This window comes from Meleagris gallopavo, chromosome 17 (genome assembly GCF_905368555.1).
Source record: "Meleagris gallopavo chromosome 17, MGAL_WU_HG_1.1, whole genome shotgun sequence".
NCBI classification, from domain to species: domain Eukaryota; kingdom Metazoa; phylum Chordata; class Aves; order Galliformes; family Phasianidae; genus Meleagris; species Meleagris gallopavo.
This window is the reverse complement of record NC_139420.1, coordinates 7,878,212-7,902,590: the sequence shown is the minus strand read 5'-3', so window position 1 is coordinate 7,902,590 and position 24,379 is coordinate 7,878,212. Positions and strand designations below refer to the sequence as shown.

General features: G+C 45.1%; 3 protein-coding genes across 5 annotated transcripts; 2 read left to right on the top strand and 1 right to left on the bottom strand.

The window, feature by feature from the left end:
- The first annotated feature begins 85 nt into the window (after positions 1-85).
- On the top strand, positions 86-1,568 carry LOC146543180 (uncharacterized). Its single transcript, XM_085238256.1, is given in 3 exon segments — positions 86-720; positions 723-884; positions 1,063-1,568. Coding segments are annotated over 3 exon segments (822 nt in total). The 5' UTR covers positions 86-227; the 3' UTR covers positions 1,230-1,568.
- On the bottom strand, positions 1,460-6,765 carry LOC104913563 (somatomedin-B and thrombospondin type-1 domain-containing protein-like). Of its 3 annotated transcripts, none has more exons than XM_085238258.1 (6): positions 5,922-6,765; positions 3,167-5,823; positions 2,489-2,668; positions 2,326-2,416; positions 2,051-2,224; positions 1,460-1,892 (listed from the first exon to the last, which is right to left on the bottom strand). In XM_085238258.1, the coding sequence occupies exons 2-6, from the start codon at positions 3,363-3,365 to the stop codon at positions 1,787-1,789; spliced, it is 750 nt and encodes a 249-aa protein (XP_085094384.1). In that variant the 5' UTR covers positions 3,366-5,823; positions 5,922-6,765; the 3' UTR covers positions 1,460-1,786. The 3 variants fall into 3 exon arrangements, with proteins under 3 accessions (XP_085094384.1, XP_085094383.1, XP_031411856.1); XM_085238257.1 differs by having other exon boundaries at positions 2,489-2,671; positions 5,922-6,692; XM_031555996.2 differs by having other exon boundaries at positions 2,489-2,671; positions 3,167-6,692.
- On the top strand, positions 5,541-22,945 carry SUSD2 (sushi domain containing 2). The gene is made up of 15 exons (XM_085238247.1): positions 5,541-5,657; positions 7,288-7,489; positions 8,814-8,965; positions 9,486-9,653; positions 9,892-10,066; positions 11,141-11,342; positions 12,254-12,339; positions 12,916-13,184; positions 13,507-13,650; positions 14,065-14,220; positions 15,128-15,376; positions 15,844-16,116; positions 16,548-16,730; positions 20,806-20,896; positions 22,500-22,945. The coding sequence occupies exons 1-15, from the start codon at positions 5,591-5,593 to the stop codon at positions 22,612-22,614; spliced, it is 2,532 nt and encodes an 843-aa protein (XP_085094373.1). The 5' UTR covers positions 5,541-5,590; the 3' UTR covers positions 22,615-22,945.
- Positions 22,946-24,379: the final 1,434 nt, after the last annotated feature.

Genomic DNA, 24,379 nt, shown 5'->3' with positions numbered 1-24,379 from the left:
TGGAAGCCTCTCACTGGCAGAGCTTGCGGGCTCAGCGCGTCCGTCCGGCCTCCGCGGGGCTCCCGCTGCTCCGCCCCGGTACCGGCCCCGCCCCGGCGCGGAACAGGACGCGGCACATCCGCTTCCCGCGGCGGCCCGGCCCGGTGGAAGGTGAGAGCCGTAGGCGGCAGACTCGGGAGCACGGGGCGGGGGGAATCCCTGAGCCCCCGTCCCCGCCGCAGGGCGGTATGAGCGCGGCTAAGCCCAAGCGTATTAAGTTCTCGGACGAGGAGAAATTCCTCATCCTGGAGGAGTTCAGCCTCCGCAAGGACATCCTCATCCCCAAGAGCGGCCGCTACCGCAACACGCAGGACCGGCAACGCGCGTGGGAGGAGATCGCGGCCGCCGTCAATGCGCTGAGCCCGGTGGTGCGGCGGACGGCCGAGGAGATCCGCAAGAAGTGGCATAACATGGTGCTGGACGCGCGCCGGGAGCTGGCCGCCGACAAACACCCGCTGCTCCGCCAGCGGCCCCAGGAGCGGCTCTTCCATCACATCTTCGCCCTCTTCAACAAGCCCGGCCCTCCGCCCGCCCCGTCCTTCGGGCTGTCCGCGGCCGCTTCCGAGCCGCTGCCGCGCGGCCCCGCTCCGGAACGCTTCCCCGGTCCCGAGGAGCGGCCGCTGCCCGGCGCGGAGAGCAGGCTGCAGCCCACCCCAGGACCGGCCGCCCCCGGGCCGCCCAGCCGCAGGGTGCTGCCCCCGGAGCTCCGCCTGGCAACCCCGAGCCGCCCCGCGTCAAGTGCCCGCCGAGCCCCGCGCTGGCGTGGCCGTGCCTCGAGGCCATGGCGAGTCCCGCATCGCTGGGAACGGGCAGCCCCGGGCCTCCGGAACCCCCGCATGACAACGGTGAGCAGCCCCCAGTCCATGCTGGGACTCCCAATCCCATTTCTAACACCGGAGCGAGGTTCTGCATTCACTCCGGGCAGCGATGCTGCAGCAGTTCAGTGATATCTCCCTTTTGCCCTCACCAGAACCCCATTCCCACTCCCCTCCCAGCCTTAACACCTTCCCTTGCTCTGTGCAGGTGGCACAGCGGCCTCTGAGGAGCTGTCAGAAAAGCAGAGGCGGCTGCACACCGAGATCCTGGAGCTGCAGAAGGAGACCCTGCAACTGCAGAAGGAGAAGATCGTGCTGGAAAAGGAGAAGCTCCTCCTGGAAATCCTGAAGCTGCGCAGGGAGTTGGGCACGTGAGGGGCTGTGGGGTGATGCCAGGAGCTCCGTGCTGCTCCTCCTGGGGATATTGAACATTTTGGGGCTTGCCAAGTGCCCACACAGGGACTGCTGGGTACTGTGGTGCATGGGGCTGAATAAAGTGAGCAATGTGGGATGTGGGCATGGTGCTGTATGGCCGAGGTGGGGGCCTCAGCTGAAGCCACCTGAGGGTGGCTGGGGGGGACAAGCAGGCACTGGGGACAGCGATGTTGGTACCATACGATGATAAAATTGTTAAGGTTTGAGAAGACCTCTGTTATCACTGAATCCAACCATTGATCCATTGCTACCATGCCCAATAAACCATGTCCCCAAGTATCACACCTCCGTGGATGGTGACACCACCACTTCTCAGCCTGTTCCAATGCTTTGCTGCTCTTTCAGAGAAGAATTTTTCTTAATACTCAACCTGAGAGCACTCATCCCCGAAGAGCATCACCACAGCCATGTCCTTGCTTTCCGTGCCACCTTTAATTGTGCTCCTCACACCACACCAAGCAGCCAAGATGCCCTTAAAGGAGTTGGGCTCTGTTCACCTACACGAAGATGAATGCTGGGGGGGGGCAGGCGCAGCCCTCCTGCAGAGCCTCCCGCACCCATGAGCCCTGGCACCCTGCTATAGAGGTGGCCACCCAAAATGTCCTGTAAGGAAAACCCAGCAAATATTGTCCTGCTGTAAAAAAATATAGATGCTAAATTATCAGTTCTAATGGGGAGAAAGATGGAATGCCTCTTGGGAGTGCCCTTAGGGCACGTGGCATTTCCCAAAGGACATTCCTCCCCCCCAAAAAATTGCCTACCTGGCTCCTTGCACCCCATATCCATCACACTGGGGATGCCCATGGGCTGTGTCCCCCCAGCACTCGACGCACACCCGCCTGTCCCGCTGTAGCCGGCGGCTCCAGGGCTGCCCACGACAGGCAGCTGCCACCTGCGTCAGGCGGAAAAAGCTGCAGGAGATGGGGAGGTGGGAGCTGGTTTGGAGAAAAATAATGGTTGGAGGTAAAGTGTTTGCTTTATAGGAGCTTACAGGGATTCTGCAGGGGATTGGGGATAGGGTGTAACCCATACCTACCTGGGTGACTCCTCTGACTGCTGCATCCCAGTTCTGCGCCAGGGATCCCTGATGTCTGGGCTGAAGGAATCGGGGAGCAATTTGGCCACCCCTGGCACAGAGCAGCAATGGTGAGGTGGTGACAGCCACTAAAATGCAGGGCTAAGAGGGGGTCCTGCGTTACCTTTGGCAGCCCCACAGGCCGGGTCATCCCCCAGGCACCCACGGCGCTGCTTGAGGTCGGGGCAGGGCTCCCCGCCGTGCCGGGGGGGCACGGTGACCTGGCGGCTGCGGTCTTTGCTGCCCACCCCACATGGGGAGCTGCAGCTGCTCCAGGGCCCCCATGGCCCCACTGCACAGCCCACTGCTGAGAACAGAGAAAAGAGATTCAGTAGCGTAGAAGAAAAAGGAACAGGAGCAGGGGAGAATCTTGCACAGCAGGGAGAAGGGGGACCCCCGTGGCTCAGCCCCACAGCATAGTGTGCTTTTATTGTCAGGCTCTGCATCGAGCTGAGCTGGGACCTTGTTAATCTCCGTAGAGATTACGGAGTGCTGACAGTGCCGTTGTCCAGCACAGCCCCTGACCCTGAGCAGCAGTGGTAGGCATGTGGCTCAGCCCTTGGTACCCATGTCCCAAAAATCAGCCCTGGAGCTCGCAGTGACAGCACTGCTGCTGCTGTCATGTCGAGCTGCAGAACACGCTGCGAGAACAGAGAAAAAAGCAGAAAACTGGGATGGTGTTTGAGACATACCCACCTACAGCCCCAGGCACAGCTCATCGCCTCTCAGAGGGACCACTGATGGGAACAGCAAAACCTCACCGACATGATACCCACCACCCTCACCCTGCCCCACGGCTCACCGGCACGGCGGCACGCAGCCTGGTAGTCCTGGCAGCAGTCACCTGTCCTCTCACAGTACGAGTCGCAATAGCAGCGAGTGCGGCGTGCACCGGTGGCCCAGCAGGCGTTGTTCCTGCCTGGGCAACAGCGGTGCCGGCAGCCACCCAGCACGTAGCTAGCAGCCAGCAGCCACCCCCCGCACAGCAGCAGCCCCTGCATGCTGCCGCAGTGCCCGGCTGTCCCCTGAGGGCCGGGCTGCACCGCACCGCCCCTTGCCTGGACGTGGGGATCAAGCGCCTTTCGTTCTGCTCCAGTGCCCCGGCGCCTGGCTGTACACACATCCCCATCCCAACCACCTTGTTGAGCTGAGCTGGGTGACCAATGGAGAGGGAGCAAGGTGCGAGGAGCTGGAGAAGCCCTTCTAGCTGATGCTGCTGGTAAGGTTCGGCTCCAAGTAGGGCATTACTGTACCGCATCCCTCCTTGTCCCCTTGGGAGGAAGCATAGGTCCATAGCACCTTGTCGGAGTGTGTCCAGAGAGGGGTCACAAAACTGACCCAAGGGATGGAACATCTCCTCTACCAGGAGAGGCTGAGAGAAGGGCTGCGAAGCTGTGCAGCTTGGAGAGCAGAAGGCTCCAGGGAGAGCTGAGAGTATCTCAGTATCTGAAGGGGCTGTAAGAAAGAAGGGACAGATTCATTAGCAGGAGTTGTGTGACAGGACAAGGAAAGATGGTTTCAAACTAAAAGAGGGGAGATTTAGGTTGGGTATATGGAAGTTGTATACAATGAGGGCGGTGAGGCACTGCACAGGGTGCCCAGAGAGGTGGTGGTGCCCCATCCCTGCACACAGCCACGGTCAGGGGACAGGGCTGTGAGCACTGCTGGAGCTGTGGGTGTCCCTGTGCACTGCAGCCAGTGGGAACAAACGGCCTTTGGGGGTCCTTTCCAACTCCAACCATTCCATGATTCTGTGATCCTCCACTGCTGCTCAGGGCAGCGTTTCTGATGGGGGGCGCTGGCCATGCCCCTCCTTTCCCGTCGCTGACCAAGAGGACCTACAAGCAGTGCTGCCAGACTGAACGAAAATCACTACTGCCAGCTTTCTGTTCTGCCTATATCTGTCCACAGCGATCACTCTTCCAGGCAGCAATACACATGCGCTCCCAGATGCGGAAGAAGCATCTCCCTTCTGTTACCGCTCTGCACCGACAGTCCGCCAACTCTATGGTAGTAAGTCTTCCAGGCGCTGCTACGCACGCGTACAGACGCGCGAAGGTAGCGTCGCTCCGGTGCATGCAGTACCGCCTTCCATCAGCAGGGGGCAGCGCGAGAGCCGTGAGGCTCCTGACAGGAGGAGTTCTGTGAGGCGCGGTTCAGGCGGTGCGGGGCTGCGCGGTCCGCTTCCTTCACTTCCTTCGGCTGAAGGCTGGTGCTGCTCGGCACAGCGCAGCGTACTCACAGTGAAGACCCAGGCATTAATTAGGATCACTGCTGTCTCAAACTCACACTGTCATCAGCCAAAGAAGTGTTAATTGCATTTACATCCCTGTGAATGCCCCAGCCTGTAGGCTTTGTTCTGCTCTTCTCTGACAGAAAGAGGAATGTGAATCAGAGCTCCAAACTGTGCCATTTTTCAGCAGATATATCAAGATTCATCTTAAATTTCGATCATAAACACATGTTGTCCCAGCTCCCATCTTCCTCATGAAGGCCTGGAGGGTTGTGACTGTGAAAAGCACTCCTACATCACAGCTGCAATTCTTGTGCCAACAAAACCGCATGTTTCAATAGGAGCAATGGCACTGCTCGGCTACCTTGACCCTGACACTGCCCTTCTGGTATTGTACAGCAGCCTCCATTATTCCCAATGAACATCCTCACAGAGTCTGCGAAAGAACTGTTCCCAAGCCTTCAAGCAGCACAAATTGCTTCTTCCAGTATCTTTTTCCTCTCTCTCATACATGACGTTCATGCTGGCACACACTGGGCAGCAAACATGCTTTCCCCATGTCACGCTATCTTCTGAGCAAATCTGTACTGTTAGCAGCTATTCTTTATGATTTTTCTTACTGATAACCATTTCCAGAGCCTCCAGTAAAACTAAAACATAATGCCATGTGCCACAGACTCCATGCTCCTGAACTTTGGAGCAGAAGGGCTTAGAAAATAAGCACATCTTTCCCCCTATTTTTGAAGAAAAAAGAAAGAAAATAACGTATAGGAATTATACTGACTGCTTCCCCAGCTCCCTTCATCATTTTCTTAATGAGAAATGACCTCTGAAAAGAGCATTCCTTCACTTGGTTTTGCTTCAATAGTTTACAACAAACCTTTGAACAGTGAGAATCCCTATCATTTCTGGACACGTGTTTCTATAAAAGGCTCTTCTTCTTCTGGCACAAAGGCTGTCACAATCAGCTGTCCTGAATCACCTGAACAAAACATGAAATCTGTTGGTGCAGGTGTTTCTTTATTCATTCTCTTCTCCCTCGCTGCCCTTTGGAATACAGGTGAGTGCCTTTCAGATGTTTTTCTGCTTCCAACTCAATCAGGTGTTCTAGGAGAGAATTCAGGAGCTACATCCACATATTATCTCAGGATGAAGGATGGAGGCCAGCAAAAAGAGACAGAACTAGTGGTATTTTACTACCTTTTCATTCTCTTGCTCTCTCCACCCTGCAAAAAACAAATAGTCCTCTGTCACCTTCACTCCCCCAGTACACAAAAGAAAACTCCATGACATTTTCTTCTCCTTTTGATGGAAAATATCATACCTGGAGCTACGACCATAATTCTTTCTTCCTCTATAGTCTTATTCATGCGTTGTCGATGACCTTTGAGAAGTATGTCAATCTGCAGAATTTTGGAATGCAGTTGATTTCTCCTCTCTAATTTGCTACTGCCAGCTCTTCTGTATTTCCACACGCAGGAAATTCCTCCTGCTTCAGTCCCACACATGTGGTTACTGCTGTTGTGGATCCAACCAGCACTGAGGATAAGCCCCTGCTCCAAAGAGGCAAATACAGATACTATACTCACAATGTTAGCTCAGCAAGCCACACAGTCTTACACAGTCTGTAACTGTGTTAGCAACCCTCCCGTAATTATATGTTTATCACTGGTCCCAGTTTTGGTACATTCATGGCCAAATTTAGAATTTCTGATATTTAGTGAGATCATCTCAACTTTACATGGCATTATTGGCATAGTTAACAGTGTTAGTCTCTCAAGATTCAAGTATCAAAAGATTCTACTCCACTGTGTTCCAAATTATCAGTGCAGCTTGTCCATCTCACTCAAATCCCTCTTCACTATGAAATCCAGTCATTCCTCTGTCAACTTTATACTACTTTGTTGTATTCAGCAGTTTTTCATGTCATGTCCAATAATAACTCATGTTTTATTCAGTTAACTCTCTGCCAAGGCCTGGTGATCTCTCCACCCACCTAGTTATATTAACAGCTCTGTTGTTAACGTTAAATTCAAATAAAATGCACAGCAGGAAGAAATCTCAACTTTCCATAATCTTATGTTGGATCACACTTTGTCACTAGTGTCAGTTTCTCATTCATCCAAGAGCACTAGCCTGTTATCATTGATTCCTGTTATCATTGATAAGGAAGAAGTTGTTTGCACTGAGGGCGGTGAGGCACTGCACAGGGTGCCCAGAGAGGTGGTGGTGCCCCATCCCTGCACACAGCTCAGGGCACGGGGCTGTGAGCACTGCTGGAGCTGTGGGTGTCCCTGTGCACTGCAGCCAGTGGGAACAGACGGCCTTTGGGGGTCCTTTCCAACCCCAACCATTCTATGGCTCTGTGATGATTCTATGATACTCCTAGAAGTAACTATTAGTAGTGACACTACCTAGGTGATGGGGAGCAGGCTGCTCTTGAGATCTACCTTTTTATTAGATATAAAAATACTCAGAGAATTGTTGAAATTATATATAAGTGAATTTTTCTAAACAAAACGGAGTAATGCTAACGCACAGGTGATTGTTACCTTCATCTGACATAAACAGCCTACCTCATTTATTTATGGCAGTGCTTTAGATGTTGTATTGCTGTTTCAGAGAAGACCTCAATGACATTCCTGACAATGTGTTGTTTGCTTTTCTTCTTTGATTTGTTCTTTAACAAGGAGCTCAAGACTCTTGCTCAAGCCAGTGTGGGAAGCTGCTCGGTACCTGTTCATGCCAGGAGATTTGCCAGTCCTTGGGGACTTGCTGTCCTGATTACAATGAATTTTGTCTTCAGATTTCTCCATACTCAGGATCTCTGATGGGAGGCAAAGATTTTTTGATAGAAAATACAGCTTTTAATACTTCTGTGTTAATGTGCAGGTGAGCCATGACTATGTTCCTCTGCCAAAGGGAGATACCCTTTCTAATCTCATTTTCTAACAGTAGGTAGTTGCCTCAAATCAAGACTTGTCAATACAGAAGTGAAAACTTACCAAAATCCTGAAACTTGCAAAGGTTCTGCTAACACTTACCCTCAAAGATACATGTTGTCTGCATTTCTAGACAGGATGACTTCCTGTAGGTCGAGTTACTGCATGATACAAATATTCCTCCATTAAGTTGTTCCCTTACGGTGTCACTACGGTGGCTTTGAAAAAAGAGTTTCCTTTCTGAACTTTTTGTTGCTAGAACAAGAGGGAATGGCTTTAAACTAATAGATGGGAGGTTGAGGCTGGATGTGAGGAAGCAATTCCTCACTCAGAGGGCAGTGAGGCCCTGGCAGTGCTGCCCAGAGCTGTGGTGCCCCATCCCTGGAGGTGCCTGAGGCCATGGATGGGCACACAGGAGGGGTGGGGCTGGAGGGGCTTTAAGGCCTCTCCAATCTCAGCCAGTTCATGATACTATGATTTGAATATTTTTTTAACATTCTATTTTGAGAAAAAACAATATTGATTTTTAAAACTGAAACAACAAGAAATAGAAGTGAGCAGACACCTTATCTATTTTCCTGCAAGACAAATCCTTGATCCTCAGTGTCAGCCTGTGACATACTTAAGTAGATATCACACATGTTACACATATGGCACACCACATTTTAATAGCCCTGATGTCCTTACGTTTTTTTTCTACAGAAGGCTCAGAGTCAGATTTTAGTGTCTCTCCAATCTGCATAGCAGCACTTGAGCAGATTTTAGTTTTTCAACAACTGTGTACTTTGAATTAAGTGAACTCTTGCTTTATCATAGCCAACACAAATTTCAGTTTAGATGAGCAAAGAAGCTACTTCTTGGCAGACCCCAAGCTTGCAGCACTACTTGGAATAGCTCTGCAGTCCCCATAGATCAATCCTGAAGAGTCATGGGTAGGCTTATAGTAAGGATGCCAGGCAAGAGCCCTATTTGGAAGCAGATGGTTAATTTACAAGCAATGAGCTCTGAGTTTGTTACTAATTTATCTTGTCCCTCCCATAATTAAATTGTAAATCTAAGGCTTGCAACTTGCTGTGTATTTGTGCAGTGCACAGCAGAATCCCCATTGCAGTGATAAGTACAAAGTACACATGCTTTATTTTCACTGATACAAGCAAAACAGCCATGGGACTTGGAACAACCTGCACATGAAAATAGCTTGCATAGTGAAACATGACATTCACAATTTTTCTGCTCTCAACAATGGCTCTGAGAAATGTTTTCAATATCAACAGATTCAAGCAGCAAGTCATAACCAGTGGCTATGTCGATAAGGATGGAAAAGCCCACTGCCTCTCCCCATTGCTGTTTGAAACTGGTTTCATCCCCTTTGAAGTTTCTACAGATGGCGGGCTGACATTTCCATACTCTGGAACTTGGTTATCAGGTTACTTACTTCAATCTGTGGTATCACCCTTCTTTCTGTATTCTTGCTTCACAAAAACAAGATGATATAAGCCTTTCCCACTTTCTTAATGGGCTATTTGGCCTTAAAAAAGTCATTCTTGATCCCTTCATGGCAATTCCTATTTCAAGAGATGAAGTTGTGCTGTGAGTGAGTTCTGCTCTTATTCAGCAGCAGCAGCATTAAGTCACAAAAATTCTTGCTCAAAATTGAGGTTGACCAAAAGAGTTTCCTTTTTGGTAGGTATTTATATTGGAAAAGATCTGCATCTTGCTGTTGTATCCCCAGGACCACATGCATTACTGGGGGTTGTATTCTCTCATCTCCAATTTACTCTTTTTCTATCATGCATCCTGTTACAAAACACACATGGAGGAAATGCTGCTAAACCTTACATACTATAATTGCAACTTTTCATAGCTATGGAAGACAAAGATGTCATTAATTATTATTTTGTCATTAAATTTGACATTTTAGGTTTTTCTTGTGTTCTGTAATGCAGTACATCACAGCAAGGTTTCGACTGGAGAAGAATGCACGTTGGTTAATGAGACAAAATGGCAATACTATGGCACTCCTGGCACAGATGGAAACTTAACTCTGACCTGGATACACCAGGCACTTGCAGCACCCCACATCAACATAGAAGTCTGGGGGTACCAGGAAACAGGTAAAGTGACCTCTTCTCCTACCTGTACACCAGTGTAACGGTTGCACAGAGCTCCATATATCATGTGTTCACTTTCACTGAAGCTACAGGAAGAGATCTGTAAGTACAGAGAAGTCATGCTTGTAATGGCAGCTTTGCTCTTCAGTTCCACATGGGTGGAGGCATCTAATTTCAGTCGTCTTGTTAGTTAACTCTTCTTTCACAGCATCTACATGGATTTTCTATCTCTATATGACAGGTGACAGTTACTCAGAAAACTGGCTTGCCGAATGGAAATATCTTTATACTTTGGCAAGAGAAGCTCCCAATACAGGGACATTTTCTTTCATTCCTGTACCTGCTGAAGCAAATTACAATACTTGGGACTTTGGAATTTTGAGAATTACTCCCAGCACCTATTCTGATGGGCAAAGGCAAGTACATGACGACATTCATTTATCATAGGTACCCTCTTATTACTTCTGCTAATAAAATTGCCTTCTCCTTTGACACTTAAAACCAAGACTTAAGCTCTGTTTCTCATACAAAAAATCTAGCAAATCCACTTCAAAAAACTATAACGTCTGCCTTTCAAGCATAGACTTCATCTAAAGATAAGTATGCAATCATTCAATTACCTACAGTAGACATCACAACATAAAACTTAATCACCAACACACATTTAGGATATCTCATAGGGGATACCAGCACTCATTGCTCATTTTAGACATGTTTTCTTTATCTCCCTTCTACTGAAAGTAGTTTCTCTGTGGCTCAATGCTGGCTTGTTGTTGCAGTTTTATTCATTTAACTTTACCGCAGTTTTATTGCTGGACATGACATTCTGTAGCACTGAATATCCTTTTGGTCTACTGGGGTCCCAGCCTCTCTCCCCCTCTCAGCCTCTTGCCAATCTCTATCCTGTTCTCTGTGGGGCAGAGTGAGAAAAAGAAAATACCTTGACATTGTGCAGGCACTCTTCCAGTGCAAGGCATAGCCAAAATTCAAGTGTGCTACCAGCACTATTTAGTCACAAGGCACAAGTTTAAAACAGAGCTCTGTTCAGACTACTGTGAAGAAAACTCCATCCCAACCAAACCTAATACACTCCTGAACTAGAACATCTGTTGCTATTGTACATGATAATACTACAGCACAGAATTTGATTTTGTTAGAGAGTCCAGACTTCCTCCATTCTGGCCTAAAGGATCTATGATCTAAAAATGCATGCACAGAAAATTTGTCTCAAAAAAAGTCTATGTAAACCAGGATCAGAAATGCTAAAACGTATTCCTGGTTATAGCATCCTTGCTGCATGCTGTCATCTCACCCTTAAATTAGGAAAATACTGATTTTCCAACCCAAACCATTCTAGGATTCTAAGTGGCCTTCATAATCAAAAAACAACTTGCAAGGTGTAGAATACTTCATAATTATTGATGTCAAAACTTTGCTCTTCAGCTATTAAATCTGGTTTTTGGCTTTTTTTTTTTTTTTTTTTTCTTCAGCAACATTCCATCCATCTGGAGCCCCGCGCATGCATTGGCTTGGCACCTTGGAGAAGACTTCAGAAATGAGCCAGCTGCATGGGCAACTGCAAAATGTATAGAGTGGGACAGAAAGGAAGAGAAGCTTCCAAATTTCATGGAAGAAATTATAGATTGTCCTTGCACCTTGGCACAGGCAAGAGCTGATACTGGCAGGTTCCACGTAAGTTATTAATCTATCACTCTGGCCTTGTACAGTTCCAAGTAGAAGTTGAGGGACTGTTAGACTGTTTCCTGCAGCCTTGTTCTCTGCTCCGTAACCTTCCCTGATACCAAGGTCAGGCTAACAGGCCAAATAGCTCCTCCTTCCAACCCTTCTCGTAGATGGGTGTCACATTAGCAAGACTCCAGTTGCCTAGGATCTCCCCAGTTGACCAGAGCTGCTGACAGATGGTAGAAAGCAGCTTAGCAATCACCTCCACCAGCTCCCTCAGCACCCTCAGGTGAATCCCATCCGGCCCCATGGATTTGTTACAGTCCAGGTGGAGTAGCAGGTCACTGTTTCCTCTGTGCCTAGTATACTATAACTCACTGCAAACCTTTCTAGCTTATGTTTTGGAGCGCAAATCCATAGCCATAAAACATTTCCTATCTCCCTGCATTCTTCCTCCCACTTGACTGGTAACAAAGAACTGTTAAAAGCTAAGAAATCAGCTGCCATGTCATTTACACTTTCAGACAGCACTGACCTCAAGACCAGATGGAGTAACTTCCTCACCTACGTACAATGTAAATCATGGCAGTGTGAAACCTATTGCCTAAGAATAGAGATGGTCAGTATGCCACATTCTGTGACTGTTACACTTACAGCTGAGTTCTCCATTTAGCTCCGTCTGTTCTTCAAATTCTGTTCTACCAGACTGCAAAAAGCTGAGGTTAGACTAACATGCTGATACCATCACGTCAGTCCTACATTTGCTGTTTTTTCCTGTCATTCTATGATACCAAACCCACAGCCACAACCACTTTGTTTAGCTTATACACGGACCTTAGAGGCAAATGGTTGGGAGAGAACATGAAAACAGGAAGGACAAAATGGAAATTCCCTTAAGCATGAGCACTGATGTTTTTCAGACAGATTATGGCTGTGACATTGAAAAGGGAAGTGTGTGTACTTACCACCCCGGCGCTGTGCACTGTGTAAGGGCCGTTCAAGCCAGGTAAAGAACAATTTTTGAAGCCACGTGGTTTTAATGACTTGTTTCACCTCAGAGATCATAGCATCACAGAAGTCAGAAAGGCCTCTGGAGGCTCAGCAATCAGGTTTAAGGCAGTGGCTGTTTCTCTCTTGCTCTCTTATTTACTCCTCGTTGCTGAGGTGAAGGTAATGCTTTAGTCTTACTGGACAACTAATTGCACTGTGCTGGACTTCATGATGCATAAACAAGGAGTAATATCTAAAAGCAGTTTGATTAGACTTAACTAAACCTTTTTTGTAATAGTTGTTGGTTGCACTTGTTCTGTCAGAATAATGTTAGTAGTGCTATGCGTGTGTGGCTGTAAGGCCTGCAGAGCTTCCCTAAAGCCTTGGTTAAAGCCCCCTCCTACCCAATCCCTAATCTGATCTATTTCATAAGAGCAGAAACAAAAATATTTACTGACACTCATCTTTTGTGGATGTCATAGAGCTTGGTAACCAAAACATCTATTCACGTCCATAAGAAGGCAACCACTAAACACAAATGGACTTCCCAGAGCTGAACGATGACTTTCCTCTTCCTGCATTTCTCAACCAGCCCCCAGTATGGAGCAGGACAGCAGTGCTGCTATGACTCCACAGGGACCCAAATCCTCACACAAGACTCCACAGGAGGCAGCACACCTGACAGAGGCCACGACTGGGGAGCACCACCTTTCCTGAAGCCTCCCCGGATACCTGCCTTTTCCCATTGGCTTTATGATGTTATCAGCTTCTACTACTGTTGCTTGTGGTCTGATAATTGTCACTTCTATATGAAAAACCGCCCCTCTAGTGACTGCAGGACATACCGCCCACCCCGAGCTGGTAAGAGCTTCAGAATTCCATTACAGAGTACAGACTTTTCATACGTTTGACATTTAGAACATTTATTTGTGTGTGTATGTATTAATGCCAGTTGACAATGCTGAGGACACAGCATCCTGTAGAAAATTTCCATAGCAGGTGGTTTCAATTGATCTGTCAGTGGCAAAATGTGTTCTTTAACCGCCCTACACAATTTTTGGCTTAAGTAGCATATTAACTCCTGGAATCTAAATAGCTGAGATTTAGTAGTTAGCATCCATGGCTTTCTAATGGACTGTGGGCTTTTCTTGTTCTTATTTATCTTTTTTTCTTTCCAAAAAAGCATCTGCCTTTGGGGATCCTCACTTCCTCACATTTGATGGTCTGAACTTCACTTTCAAAGGACAAGGGGAATACACATTGGTAGAATCTGATCTCACATCCTTAAGGGTGCAAGGGAGGACCCAGCAGGCACGCTTTCCCAATGGTAAGTTGGTAAGAGAGAAAGCAGCGATGATAAATAATAGCTTCTGAGGCTGCTTGATTCACCATTTACAGTACTTACCCTATCTTCTCTAGGGTTTTTCTCCTCTCTCTGCCTGGTTCCCAACCTATGACTAATGTCTCTCTGGGCTGTTCTCCCATTCACAGGCTGATGAACACCTGACACTGATGTTATTATCAACAGAAACATAATTCCTTTTCTCAAAGTACTTGTATGTGTTCTGGCATTCTGCTACTTTACCATGTACAGACGTTTTATATATCTGGGTGCTGTGTGTTTCCTGTTTTGTTTGTTGTTGCTGTTTTGTTGCCTGTATCATGGCCACCTTCCAAACTGAGTTTATTTGATGCAAGGTATCTTAAGGAGTTGTTTTTTTGTGTGTATCTTTTTCTGAAGGAACTCAGGCTCAGGTGACAGGCCTGTCTGCAGTGGCCATGCAGGAGAACAACTCTGATGTGATTGAAGTACGCTACTCAGCAGATTTGAATGTGGAAGTCTTGTTGAATCAGAAAGTGGTCAACTTCTCTGAGCAAAGTTGGTTGGATCTGGAAGGTTAGTTACAGATATCAGCCTTGAAAGCTATTGTATTTCTATGGCACCCTCTACGGCTAAAGAAAATCTTTATGTGCCTGCATTTTCATCCTATTTTCAGTGCACTTTTGAGAAACAGGCTACAGGTCACTGCAAAAATTAAATGGGGAGTAAAACAAAGGACAGATGATATCCCAGATATTTAGATCTTATTATCTGCAAGTTATTATTCTTCAGTTGTTGCCAGATTGAGACAGATAACAGATGGCATGGACCTTGGTGAAAGACATGGAAGCATGGAAAAGAATGTGCTTTCCATCCCATCTGCCTTGCTGGCCATGTCTTTATACAGAGAACAAATTCCTCTTGCCTTCAAGACTGATTAAAGCTACCCCATGGACAGGAATATAAATACCAGAGTTATGGGCCACTAATCTTCCAAACAGCTACAGAGGCACATACTGTGGCTGTGCCCCAAGGGAGAGATGTAGTCCAGGTCAGAGCATCACATCCCAGTACTTTCATGCCTTTCAGTATTGCTGGCAGTTAGCACAGCAGTAATACCAACACCACCCAGGAAGAAGCAGAGTCATTGGATTTGTAGAAGACAGGCATCCCCTCCGCTCAGAAAGAGCAAGTAACACAAGCGACAGCCTTTACCAACACTTGGTGCTATCCTGAACTTTTGGGGACGCATAGAGAAATATGAAGAGAGGAGAAATCTGGAAATAGTACTGAGATGTTTGACTTCAATGCCTGCTTCATCCATGTAGTTTTTCAGTGTCCTGTAGAGCAATGACTTTCCTTCTCATCCCATGGAAGATGAAGAGGATTACTCCTCCTTACTGAAGAAGAGAATTAGCCCTTACTCCTCATCTGTTTGCTTTGTGTCACTAGCTATTTTGTCCTCATTCTCTCACCATTTTAGGTCTCTTTCTTCATTCTACGGCTGATCAGAAAATTACAGTGATGTTCTCTTCTGGGTCTGGAGTGGAGATTAGGGGAAGTGGAGGATTTCTGACCCTGACAGTCCTGCTCCCAGAGAAGTTTATTAATCACACACAGGGTCTCTTTGGGGTGATGAATGGTAACACAGAGGATGAGTTTACCTTCAAGAATAAAACAATCATGTCGGTTCATGCGAGTCCCCAGCAGTTGTTTGAGTTTGGAGCTAATTGTAAGTGACTCCTCTGGTTGTCTGTTATTACGTTTTCTTTACAAATTCAAAGCTGTTTGTGATCTACAGACCAGAAAATTGTCTGTGCTAAGCAGCCTATTTGGAGTGAGAGACAGATGCTTCTCCACTTGGTTAAATGGGTAACACGTCTAGCCAAAGTGGATAAAGACAGAATCATGATAAATCCTGCTTGTTCTTATCAAATTTTACCAGCATCTGTGAAATCATAGCTAGCTGCACATTTATTTGTATTTTTAACTAACTGATCAAATGTTAAACTTAATGCAAGGTTAAAATGCTGCATGCACAAAGGAAAACAATCTTGAACTGGAAGGAGGATGAATAAGATAGGACAACATAGATCTCTTCTAGCTCTGGCTACATTTATCTAGACAAGTACTTGGCAGAAGGTTGGATAGGTCTGTAGGCAATGTTACAAATGAATCTCTTTCACTTTGTCTCCCAAGGGGCTGTAGAAAATGGAACTTCTCTCTTTACTTATGACACAGAGATCTTACTGAACGATTATTTTTACGGGGAAAAGCACAATGCCTCCTTTCTGCCAGTGTTCTATCCTTACGAAGACCCTGCTGATCCCTTGGTGGAAGAGATGGTCTCACTCTGTGACTCAGACCCATTCTGCAGATTCGATGTCCTGACAACAAGAAGTCTTCAAGTGGGAAATTTCACAAGACTATCTCATCAGAATCACAAGCAGCTGGTAGAAAGTCTAGAGCCAGGTGAGACAGCATTAAATAAATCTTCCCTTTCTGCTAGCATCTAAATAATTAAGGCCATCTGAGGTGGCTTTACTCAACAGTAGGTTCATGCATTTGTAAACATTTATCATGACATTTATGACAAAAAAAAGATGTATCATCTTTTTACCAGGAAAAAAAAACTCCGAACAAGTACAATAGCTAGACCAATATAAAATACAGGTGTTTTTGTGTTGTTGTTTTTTTATTTATTAACTATTTTTACTACTGCAGTAATGTGTAGTAGAATTCTTGTCTTCATTTCCTATTACTTTACCTTGTCATAAAAAAAGAAATCTGAAAGCATTTCAGTTAGCCTAGAAATTGTTGTCCTTGAGTTGTCACACGAATGCATTTGAATCACTGTAATTAAGATTCACTAGTTCAAAATAACCAGATATTTCTCTTACTAGTGATTTCTTGTGGCTGGCTGGATCCCCCAACCAATGGAAGAAAGGATGGAACTAACTACCTACTGGGCTCAGCCATCCATTTCACCTGCAACCAGGGCTATGAACTCACTGGATCAAAAGAAAGAATCTGTCAATCAACTGGAGCCTGGTCTGGGGACTCACCTGATTGTGTCTTAAGATCAGGTCTGTTTCCTTTTAAGTGTTACAGATTGTCACCAGAAATCACCACCATGATCATCATGGGGCAGTCTCAGTATATGATGATGGCCGTTGACAAAAGCAACTCTCTTTTTTGGGAAGACATTGGACATGAGATCCCTGCACATCTAGAAATACTGGTATTTAAGTCTGAATAAGAGGGAGGTATTAGTTTCTTTCTAGCTTTGTTCTGAATACCTGCCTCTTCCCAGGGCCTAGGGCTACGTGCTCCTCTTTCTCTGTGTTTGAACAAAAGGATCTTTTTTCTGAAGTAGACAATCTAAAATAATTTTCAAACTCAGACTAAGTATGCTAATGGTATTCTGGGCTGCATGAGACAAAGCATTGCCAGATGGTGTGAGAGAGCTGATCATTTCCCTCTGCTCAGCACTGCAGAGGCCACAGCTGCAGTGCTGGGACAGGTCTGGGCTCCCCAGTACAAGAGATGTACTGCAGAGTCCTGCAAACAGCCACAAAGATGATGGAGGGATGGAAGTCTCTCTCCTGCAAGGAAAGGCAGAAAGAGCTGGAACTCCTCAGTTTGGATGAGAGAAGGCTCAGGGGGGATCCCCATCGATGTCTACAAATATGTGAAGGGAAGGTGTAAGGAGGGTGGAACCAGGCAGTGCCAGGACAAGAGGCAATGGGAACAAACTGGATCATGGGAGGTTCCCTCTGAGCTTCAGGAAGCTTTTTTGCTGTGATGGTGACTGAGTGCTGACATAGGTTGCCCAGAAGGGACTGTTGAGTCCCCATCATTGGAGATATCCAAAAGCTATCTGGATAAAGTGCTGACCAATTGGCTGTAGGTGATCCTGCTCAAGTGTGGTGGTTAAACAGGATAACCTCTAGCTGTCCCTTCCAATAAACAGCCCCTGATAACAGTGGGCAGACACTGCACCTTTGTCTCTTGCCAAGCTTCCTCTTCAATGCTTGTTGGAACTGAAGAGAGTAGAAGCTTTCAAAGAACTGATATCTCAGCACAGAAGCTATTACTCTATAGCAGTAGAAAAATACGATAAGCAGCAAAAACTACCCCTACTGTGTCACTATTATAACCTTATCAATTAACTGGAATTTTCAGACTGAACAGCTGCTAGGCTGCGTCTACAATTTACAGACAACTGCCTGCCTTTTTCAAACCGTTTCAACTTGGATTTATTTTTCTGCCGTGAATTCTCCAAGCATCCTCAAGATGGCAATGTTTCAAAGCGCCAGGGTGATGCAGGACCACACAGCACTCCTAAGCACTTTCTTGTGCTGAGTTAATCGTTCCTGAAAGTACTCAAATTCTGCCACTTTCTCCATTTTGAGCACCTTCAAAAAACTTGGAAAATGCACAACACATCAGCAGAGGATTCTTGTCAATGCATTTCATCATTCACAGTATTAATAGAGCATTCGTCAAAGACTGAGATCTCTACAAAGTAAGGCCAGAACAGTGGCAGAATATTTTGCCAAGTTGAAAGCTAAGATCATTTTTCCATCACTGCCGTCAGCTGCATACTTACTGGATAGGAGCCAGACAGTCTCAGTAAGCAAACTGGACACTTACATCCATAGAACTAAGGGGGCAAAAAAGCCAGCCCTAAGAGATCAGAAGGAAAGAGTTAAACAGAAGTTACCTGCATTCAGAACAATGAGACATGCCATAGTCTCATAGCTGAGCACAGGACAAGAGAAAATGGTTTCAAACAAAAAGCAGGGAAGTTTAGATTGGATATAAGGACGAAGTTCTTACACTGAAGGCAGTGAGGCACTGCACAGGGTGCCCAGAGAGGTGGTGGTGCCCCATCCCTGCACACAGCCACGCTCAGGGCACAGGGCTGTGAGCACTGCTGGAGCTGTGGGTGTCCCTGTGCACTGCAGCCAGTGGGAGCAGACAGCCTTCAGGGGTCCTTCCTACTCAAACCATTCTATGAACGATAGAATGAATGTTTTTCAGTACATTTCTTTCACCTGATTATAACAATGACATTCCTATGTGATATTTGGTGTTGGAGTTCATTTGTAGAACGAGTCCAAATGATTGTTTTGTCAGTCCCAGGAAGCTGGGGCATGACAGCGCTGCCTATTCTAGCAGGGTATCGTAGTCAAGACAATATAAAATTCAAATTGCATGTAAAGGCCTTCACTAAGCTGCCCTAACCACTGTGCCCCAATAACGGTATTTGTATCTAGCCTTGCTCCTTCCTCTTTCATATCAGAAAATACACAACTGGTTAACAGGCCAAGAAGGTCCAAGTCTCTCTCGAGAAGACAGGCAAAGTAGTCCAAAGTTTCCTCATGCTTACATTTTAATTTCTAGCATTTTTTATGGCATGGATATCTACCTGCTTTTCACTAAATATATTTCAATCTCTAGTCTAATACAATTGAAATCCAGCACTGACTTTCCTTGTGCCAATTCTGTATTCAGCACAGTTACAGAAAGCATTTTCACTGTGTTACAAACTTTTGTTACTCATGCTAGTTTTCTTTACTGTTTTCCTCTTTACACAGCAACATGCTGCTCTTTTGCCAGCACCCATTTCATTAAGTTCTGTGCCAGAGGGTCATCTTCATGCCAGGAAAACACTGGCAAAATTAATGGTCAGTGCTTCCAAACTTCTGGGAGCCTGAATGGGTGACCACTGTCCTAACTGTGTGATTTGTGGTCAGATTTTTACTTCCAGCAAGAACTATTAAAACACTTTTTTAAATAATGACCTCTTCCATGCTGATCAAGAACACAGGACACAGCCCTCTGTTATTGCCAGTTTCCAAAGGTGCTTCTTCTCAGTGCTGTGCTCATTGCAGTGCTGCACACTGTGGCACATTGGATTCAAAGTCCATACTACAAATCAGAGGTTTTACTTAATAACATGCTTTTTTCTCCCTCCCCCCAAAAAAAACCCTAGAAAAGTTACAGTGAAGGCATGAGGACTCCAAAAATTGGATAGGAAGAGAGACAGAAACAAAAGAAGTATAGGACAGTTACTTTGCAAAAATCCATTTCTGTATTTCAAAAACAAATTATGCTTTCAGGCCTGCATGTTTCCTTTGAGTTTTGCTTCCTTGAATTAAGGTTTCCATGGATATCCTCTGCTAATAATTATTTCTGCTATGCTTCTAATTACAATCCCACTGCAAGGCTTGCCAGTACCTCAGCAACCTCTCTTCATAGAATTTCTCATGAGGGAGAAAAAGAAACCATCCAGCAAAAGAGGAAAGGAGAATAGTAAAAAAAAAAAAAAAAAAAAAAAAAAAAAAAAAAAAATCAGGAGTAAAACATAACTGAAATCTGTACCATCTTCACAATATATACATCTATCCTGTTTGTGATAGACAACAATTTGATGGTGTTAAATGCAATCTGTTTTTGTCTCTTTTGTTTTCAAATTTTTTCATTTTAGCTTTCCTTTTCTAGGCTGTATGCAAATACAGTTCTTTTGTGAAACGTTGATAGAAATCCCATTAATTCTGTGTACTTTTCTCAGATGAAGATGGAACTGCTATCTGGCTGTTATTTCCAGGAGACCTGCTTCAAAACATCCTAAAAATCATGAAAAATAGCCTGGGATTTAAAATTGAAAATCAAGTTTTCACTTCAGATACAAATCACCACCAAGACAAACTATCTAGGCCAATGGTGGGCTCTCATCACTTGCCAGAGAAGGGGTACCTGCCTGAGGTGTTTGTGGGCCAGACAGAAGTTTTGGAGCTTTGTAAAGGAATTGGTGAATGAAGAGAAACTGTAAAGCTACCGGATTGGGAAATGGATGGAAGACCCATCATTTGTTGGGATTGGTAGCTGCACAGAAATATTGCAGATTGGTGAAGTCAGTTGCATTTTAGCCACCAGACATCCTCTGTTTGTGTTAGAGCAGCTCTCACAGCCACCTGCCCTAACTGGGAAGTTATATGCTCACCCACAATCAGTTTGTTCCCCAACCACAATGAAGAGCAAAACATTTATTCTATACATACAATTTAAAATCTGATAAAGATTACGTTCAAACAAATTGATATGAAGACAAATAACATCTTCCTGTTTTATTGTTTGCTGTTTTTGTTTCAGACATCAAACAAGTAATTCTTCTTGCCTGTATACTTGGAGTTATGGGTCTCGCTGTTGTGACACGTCTAATTCTCCTCTATAGAAAGGACAGGTAAGAATTCAAGCAAGCTAAAAACAAGAAAGAACCTGATAAAGAAATAGCAAGTGCTGTGACCTTCTAAACCATTTCCATCAATGGCAAAGAAATCAAACGTGATCTTCTGCTGCTGCTATGTTTTTTTATCCAGGTTGGATATTAAGAAGAATGTCTTCTCAGAAATGCAGTGAGGCACTGGCACAGGCTGCCCAGGGAGCAGAGGGGTCACTGTCCCTGGGGTGTTTAAGGAAAGGGTGGTTGTAATATTTGGATACATGGCTGTTGGGCAATATTGGCAGCAGGTGGATGGTTAGACTGGGTGATCTTAGAAGTCTTCTCCAACCTTCATGATTCTATAATCTGATGATTTAAAATATCATGTCTCGGTGGTTCTTTAGTCCTGCTAGAAAACTATGATGCAAAATTGGAAGTTGATTATCAGGGCAAGCAAACATGATTGGTTGGCCGATGGAGAGAGAATGGGATTTTTTGTCAAAATAGTGTATTTGTTGAGTGTTAAGGCTGTCTGTGAGAGGTGTCTGCTTCAAGATGGGTGATGCCAACAGGAAGACAATCTATCCCTGAAGGAATGCATTGCATGGTGTTGTTTGCCACACAACCTTGAACTTATTCCCACTTCTAGGGTTGCCTTGAGAATGCTTATGTTTCTTGTGACATAGAGGTGAAGAGAATTCAAGATAATACTTCACTGCCCATTCTTGGAACATTCCTATCAGAGATACACTCACTGTATAAACTACTACATGTAAAAGAAATCTCTACTACATGTTATGTAGCTAGTAAATTCCATCAGATTTTAATTATTTGCTTTAAAAGTCTGCACGATTCACCCTGCTGGCTAGTTTAGCAAGACAAAAACATTTCAAAAAAACCTTCCAACAAGACAAAAACCTTCCAACAGATTCATGTCTTCAGAGTCTTTTGAAGCAGAACGCACTGTGACACCTATGTCTGTCACGGAAAATGCAGCTCTTTGATCCCCTGCTCAATCATTAACTGCATCTATCAGCATGCCACAGTGACTACTAAGTTTTACCCCTCACCTTTGAGTCACATAAACATTTTCTATATCTCATAGAGAACAGTCATACCCAAGTCTCTCTTCTCCCTTCTCTATACAAAAATAATGGATACTCAACACACAGGAGATACCATTAGCAATTGATATTTTTTGCTCATATACACATACACACGCACACACAAAAACATAAAGGACACCTCCTATACTGACCAAATCTTACATGTTCCATACATACATAACTGATTGATATAAAGCACCACTATTACAGCCTTCTGTCCTAATCCTGATCACTAAATGCTATGTTTTTTAATTCCTTTTTCCTTTAGCAAGAAAACACAAAACCAAGTAGGGGTTATATTTTCAAGCTTTCACCAGCCACATTTTCAGCCTAGAAAAGTAAACTGGGCTTTTAAGTCAATCACATTATGCAATGAGCAGAGATTTAGGGGAGAAGTATCACAATAATACAAAAAGAAAATGCAGTAATGTGATGGTAACCACTCTAACAGTCATCTCTAGCTTTTTTTTTTTTTTTTTTTTTTTTTTTTTTTTACTTTTTGTCTTTCCCCTCACAAGACGCAGAGCCAAGCAGAAGCTTGTTTCCAAGGATCCAGTGACATCTCAACAAGAAAGAGCAAAACTTCCAGATGAGTTTTCGATGAAACATAGAGAAAGCATAGCAGAAGGATAAACGGTCCACAGCAACAAAGAGCATACTACGTGAAACTGTTGGTTCTATCATTTAGTTTCTGCTTCCAATACAATGACTGTTCAATTGCATGGGAAATGCTAACAGACTTCATGGGATTGTATAACAGCCAACTCATCCTACAGTGTATCGTAAGGAAGGGATATTGCTTCTGAAAGCATCAATCTTAAAGTTATGTGTATTGGTTTCTTCTATCAGGCACATTTCAGACAACAGAACCAAAGTTTTGACAAAATCCAGAAGACTTTGTGGTTTCTCTAAACTTTTCCTCTCATCTTTTACTTACAAAATAATAAAATGAAAATGATCCTGACCTACAACACTAACCTTTATCAGAGAAGCACAAATCTTCTCTGGGGCCATTTGCAGCCAGTTTAGATATGAGGGCTGCTCTGAAAGTACCGCCTCCTCTTTCATGACGCGGGCAGAACAAGACAAACCTTTGTAATGTGGTGGAAAGTGCAGCAACGACAGCAGAACAACAAAGTCCTAGGCTGCAGCAAGTGAAAAGTTACTCAAACACAACAGCCACAAAAACAAAGGAAAGAAGCTGCTTACCTTCAGAAGGCCTCAGGTGCACAGGGATCTCCAGCAAGCTCCCCTTACCCTTAAAGGAGGTCTGGGAAGGGGTGGAACCAAGACCCAGATTACTCAGGTACACTGCATGCACCTGAGCTCCCCTGGGTTGGCCCTGCCTTCCCACCAGGTGCTCAATCACTGCTGCAGGCCGTTCTGCTACAACCTTCCCGCCAACTTCCCATTCCATTCTGTTGCTGTGTGACAGATGGCAGCGGAGGGGCAATCTGACAAATGACATCTGACATGAAAATGCATAAGAAGCAAAGGTGTGGAACTGAATTTCTCCATGGGGAAGAAATGGCCCCCACTGACATTCATCAGCTCTTGGTGAACATTTATGGAGACCCAGCAGTGGATGTGAGTGCAGTGAGGGGTGGGTGGTGCATTTCAGCTGTGGTGACAGCGATGTGAAAGACATCTTACCTGCCATCCTGTTCCTTAGTGTCACCAGCACACAGAATGCTTACAAACAAAACCATGTTAATAATGAAATTGAAACAATCAATTTAATGTATCTCCCAAAGTTTGCTCTTCCAGCACTCCTTGGCAAAGCCGCCTTTGCTCACTCCACACTCTGGTTCCTTCACCAACCACTCATGCATACAGTTGGTATATGTGCATATGTGCCAGCTACACAATTTGCTTTCAGCCAGTTTGTTGATCATGGTCATTCCTTGGTCTTTTCTTTCAGAGCTCTTTTTTTTTTTTTTTTTTTTTTTTCTAATAGGTTATTTTTTTCTTTCTGTAATACAGAGTCATTTCTATTTCAATTTACTGTATTCAAGATCACCCATTTGCATTGTGCAATTTTCTGCTTGTGGTTTGTGGCCGCTGTTCACAAATAACAGCGATGGCAATAACAACAGTAGCTAATAAGTAATGAATCATTTTATACTTCTTAGTACACGGTCTGAGAGGTTCTTTTCAGTGTGTGCTGTCCCAGCAGAATGTAAAATCTGTACGTTTTGTCCTTGCCTGTTGACACAGCCATGATTTCCCAGCAGTTTATGAATGAAAGACCTTAGAAAAGTAGAACCAAAGAGCTGCAAAAGTTGGTAATTCTTTCACTGTCAACAAGGGTTTCACGATGCACAACTGGCTTTGCAAACCTTTTGGGTCGTAGGCTGGAGGCACAATAAATTGGCAAAAGTGCCCCTTTGAGTATATA

Bases quoted from the DNA above. Each gene is read 5' to 3' on its own strand.
- LOC104913563 (XM_031555996.2), bottom strand. From the start codon at position 3,365: ATGCAGGGGCTGCTGCTGTGCGGGGGGTGGCTGCTGGCTGCTAGCTAC. The intron at 2,672-3,166 runs GTGAGCCGTGGG...CTCTGTTCTCAG, and splicing joins GGCTGCGTGCCGCCGTGCCG to CAGTGGGCTGTGCAGTGGGG. The intron at 1,893-2,050 runs GTAGGCAATTTT...TTTTCCTTACAG, and splicing joins TATGGGGTGCAAGGAGCCAG to GACATTTTGGGTGGCCACCT.
- SUSD2 (XM_085238247.1), top strand. From the start codon at position 5,591: ATGAAATCTGTTGGTGCAGGTGTTTCTTTATTCATTCTCTTCTCCCTC. The intron at 15,377-15,843 runs GTAAGTGACTCC...TTGTCTCCCAAG, and splicing joins GTTTGAGTTTGGAGCTAATT to GGGCTGTAGAAAATGGAACT. The intron at 16,731-20,805 runs GTCTGTTTCCTT...TTTTTGTTTCAG, and splicing joins TGATTGTGTCTTAAGATCAG to ACATCAAACAAGTAATTCTT.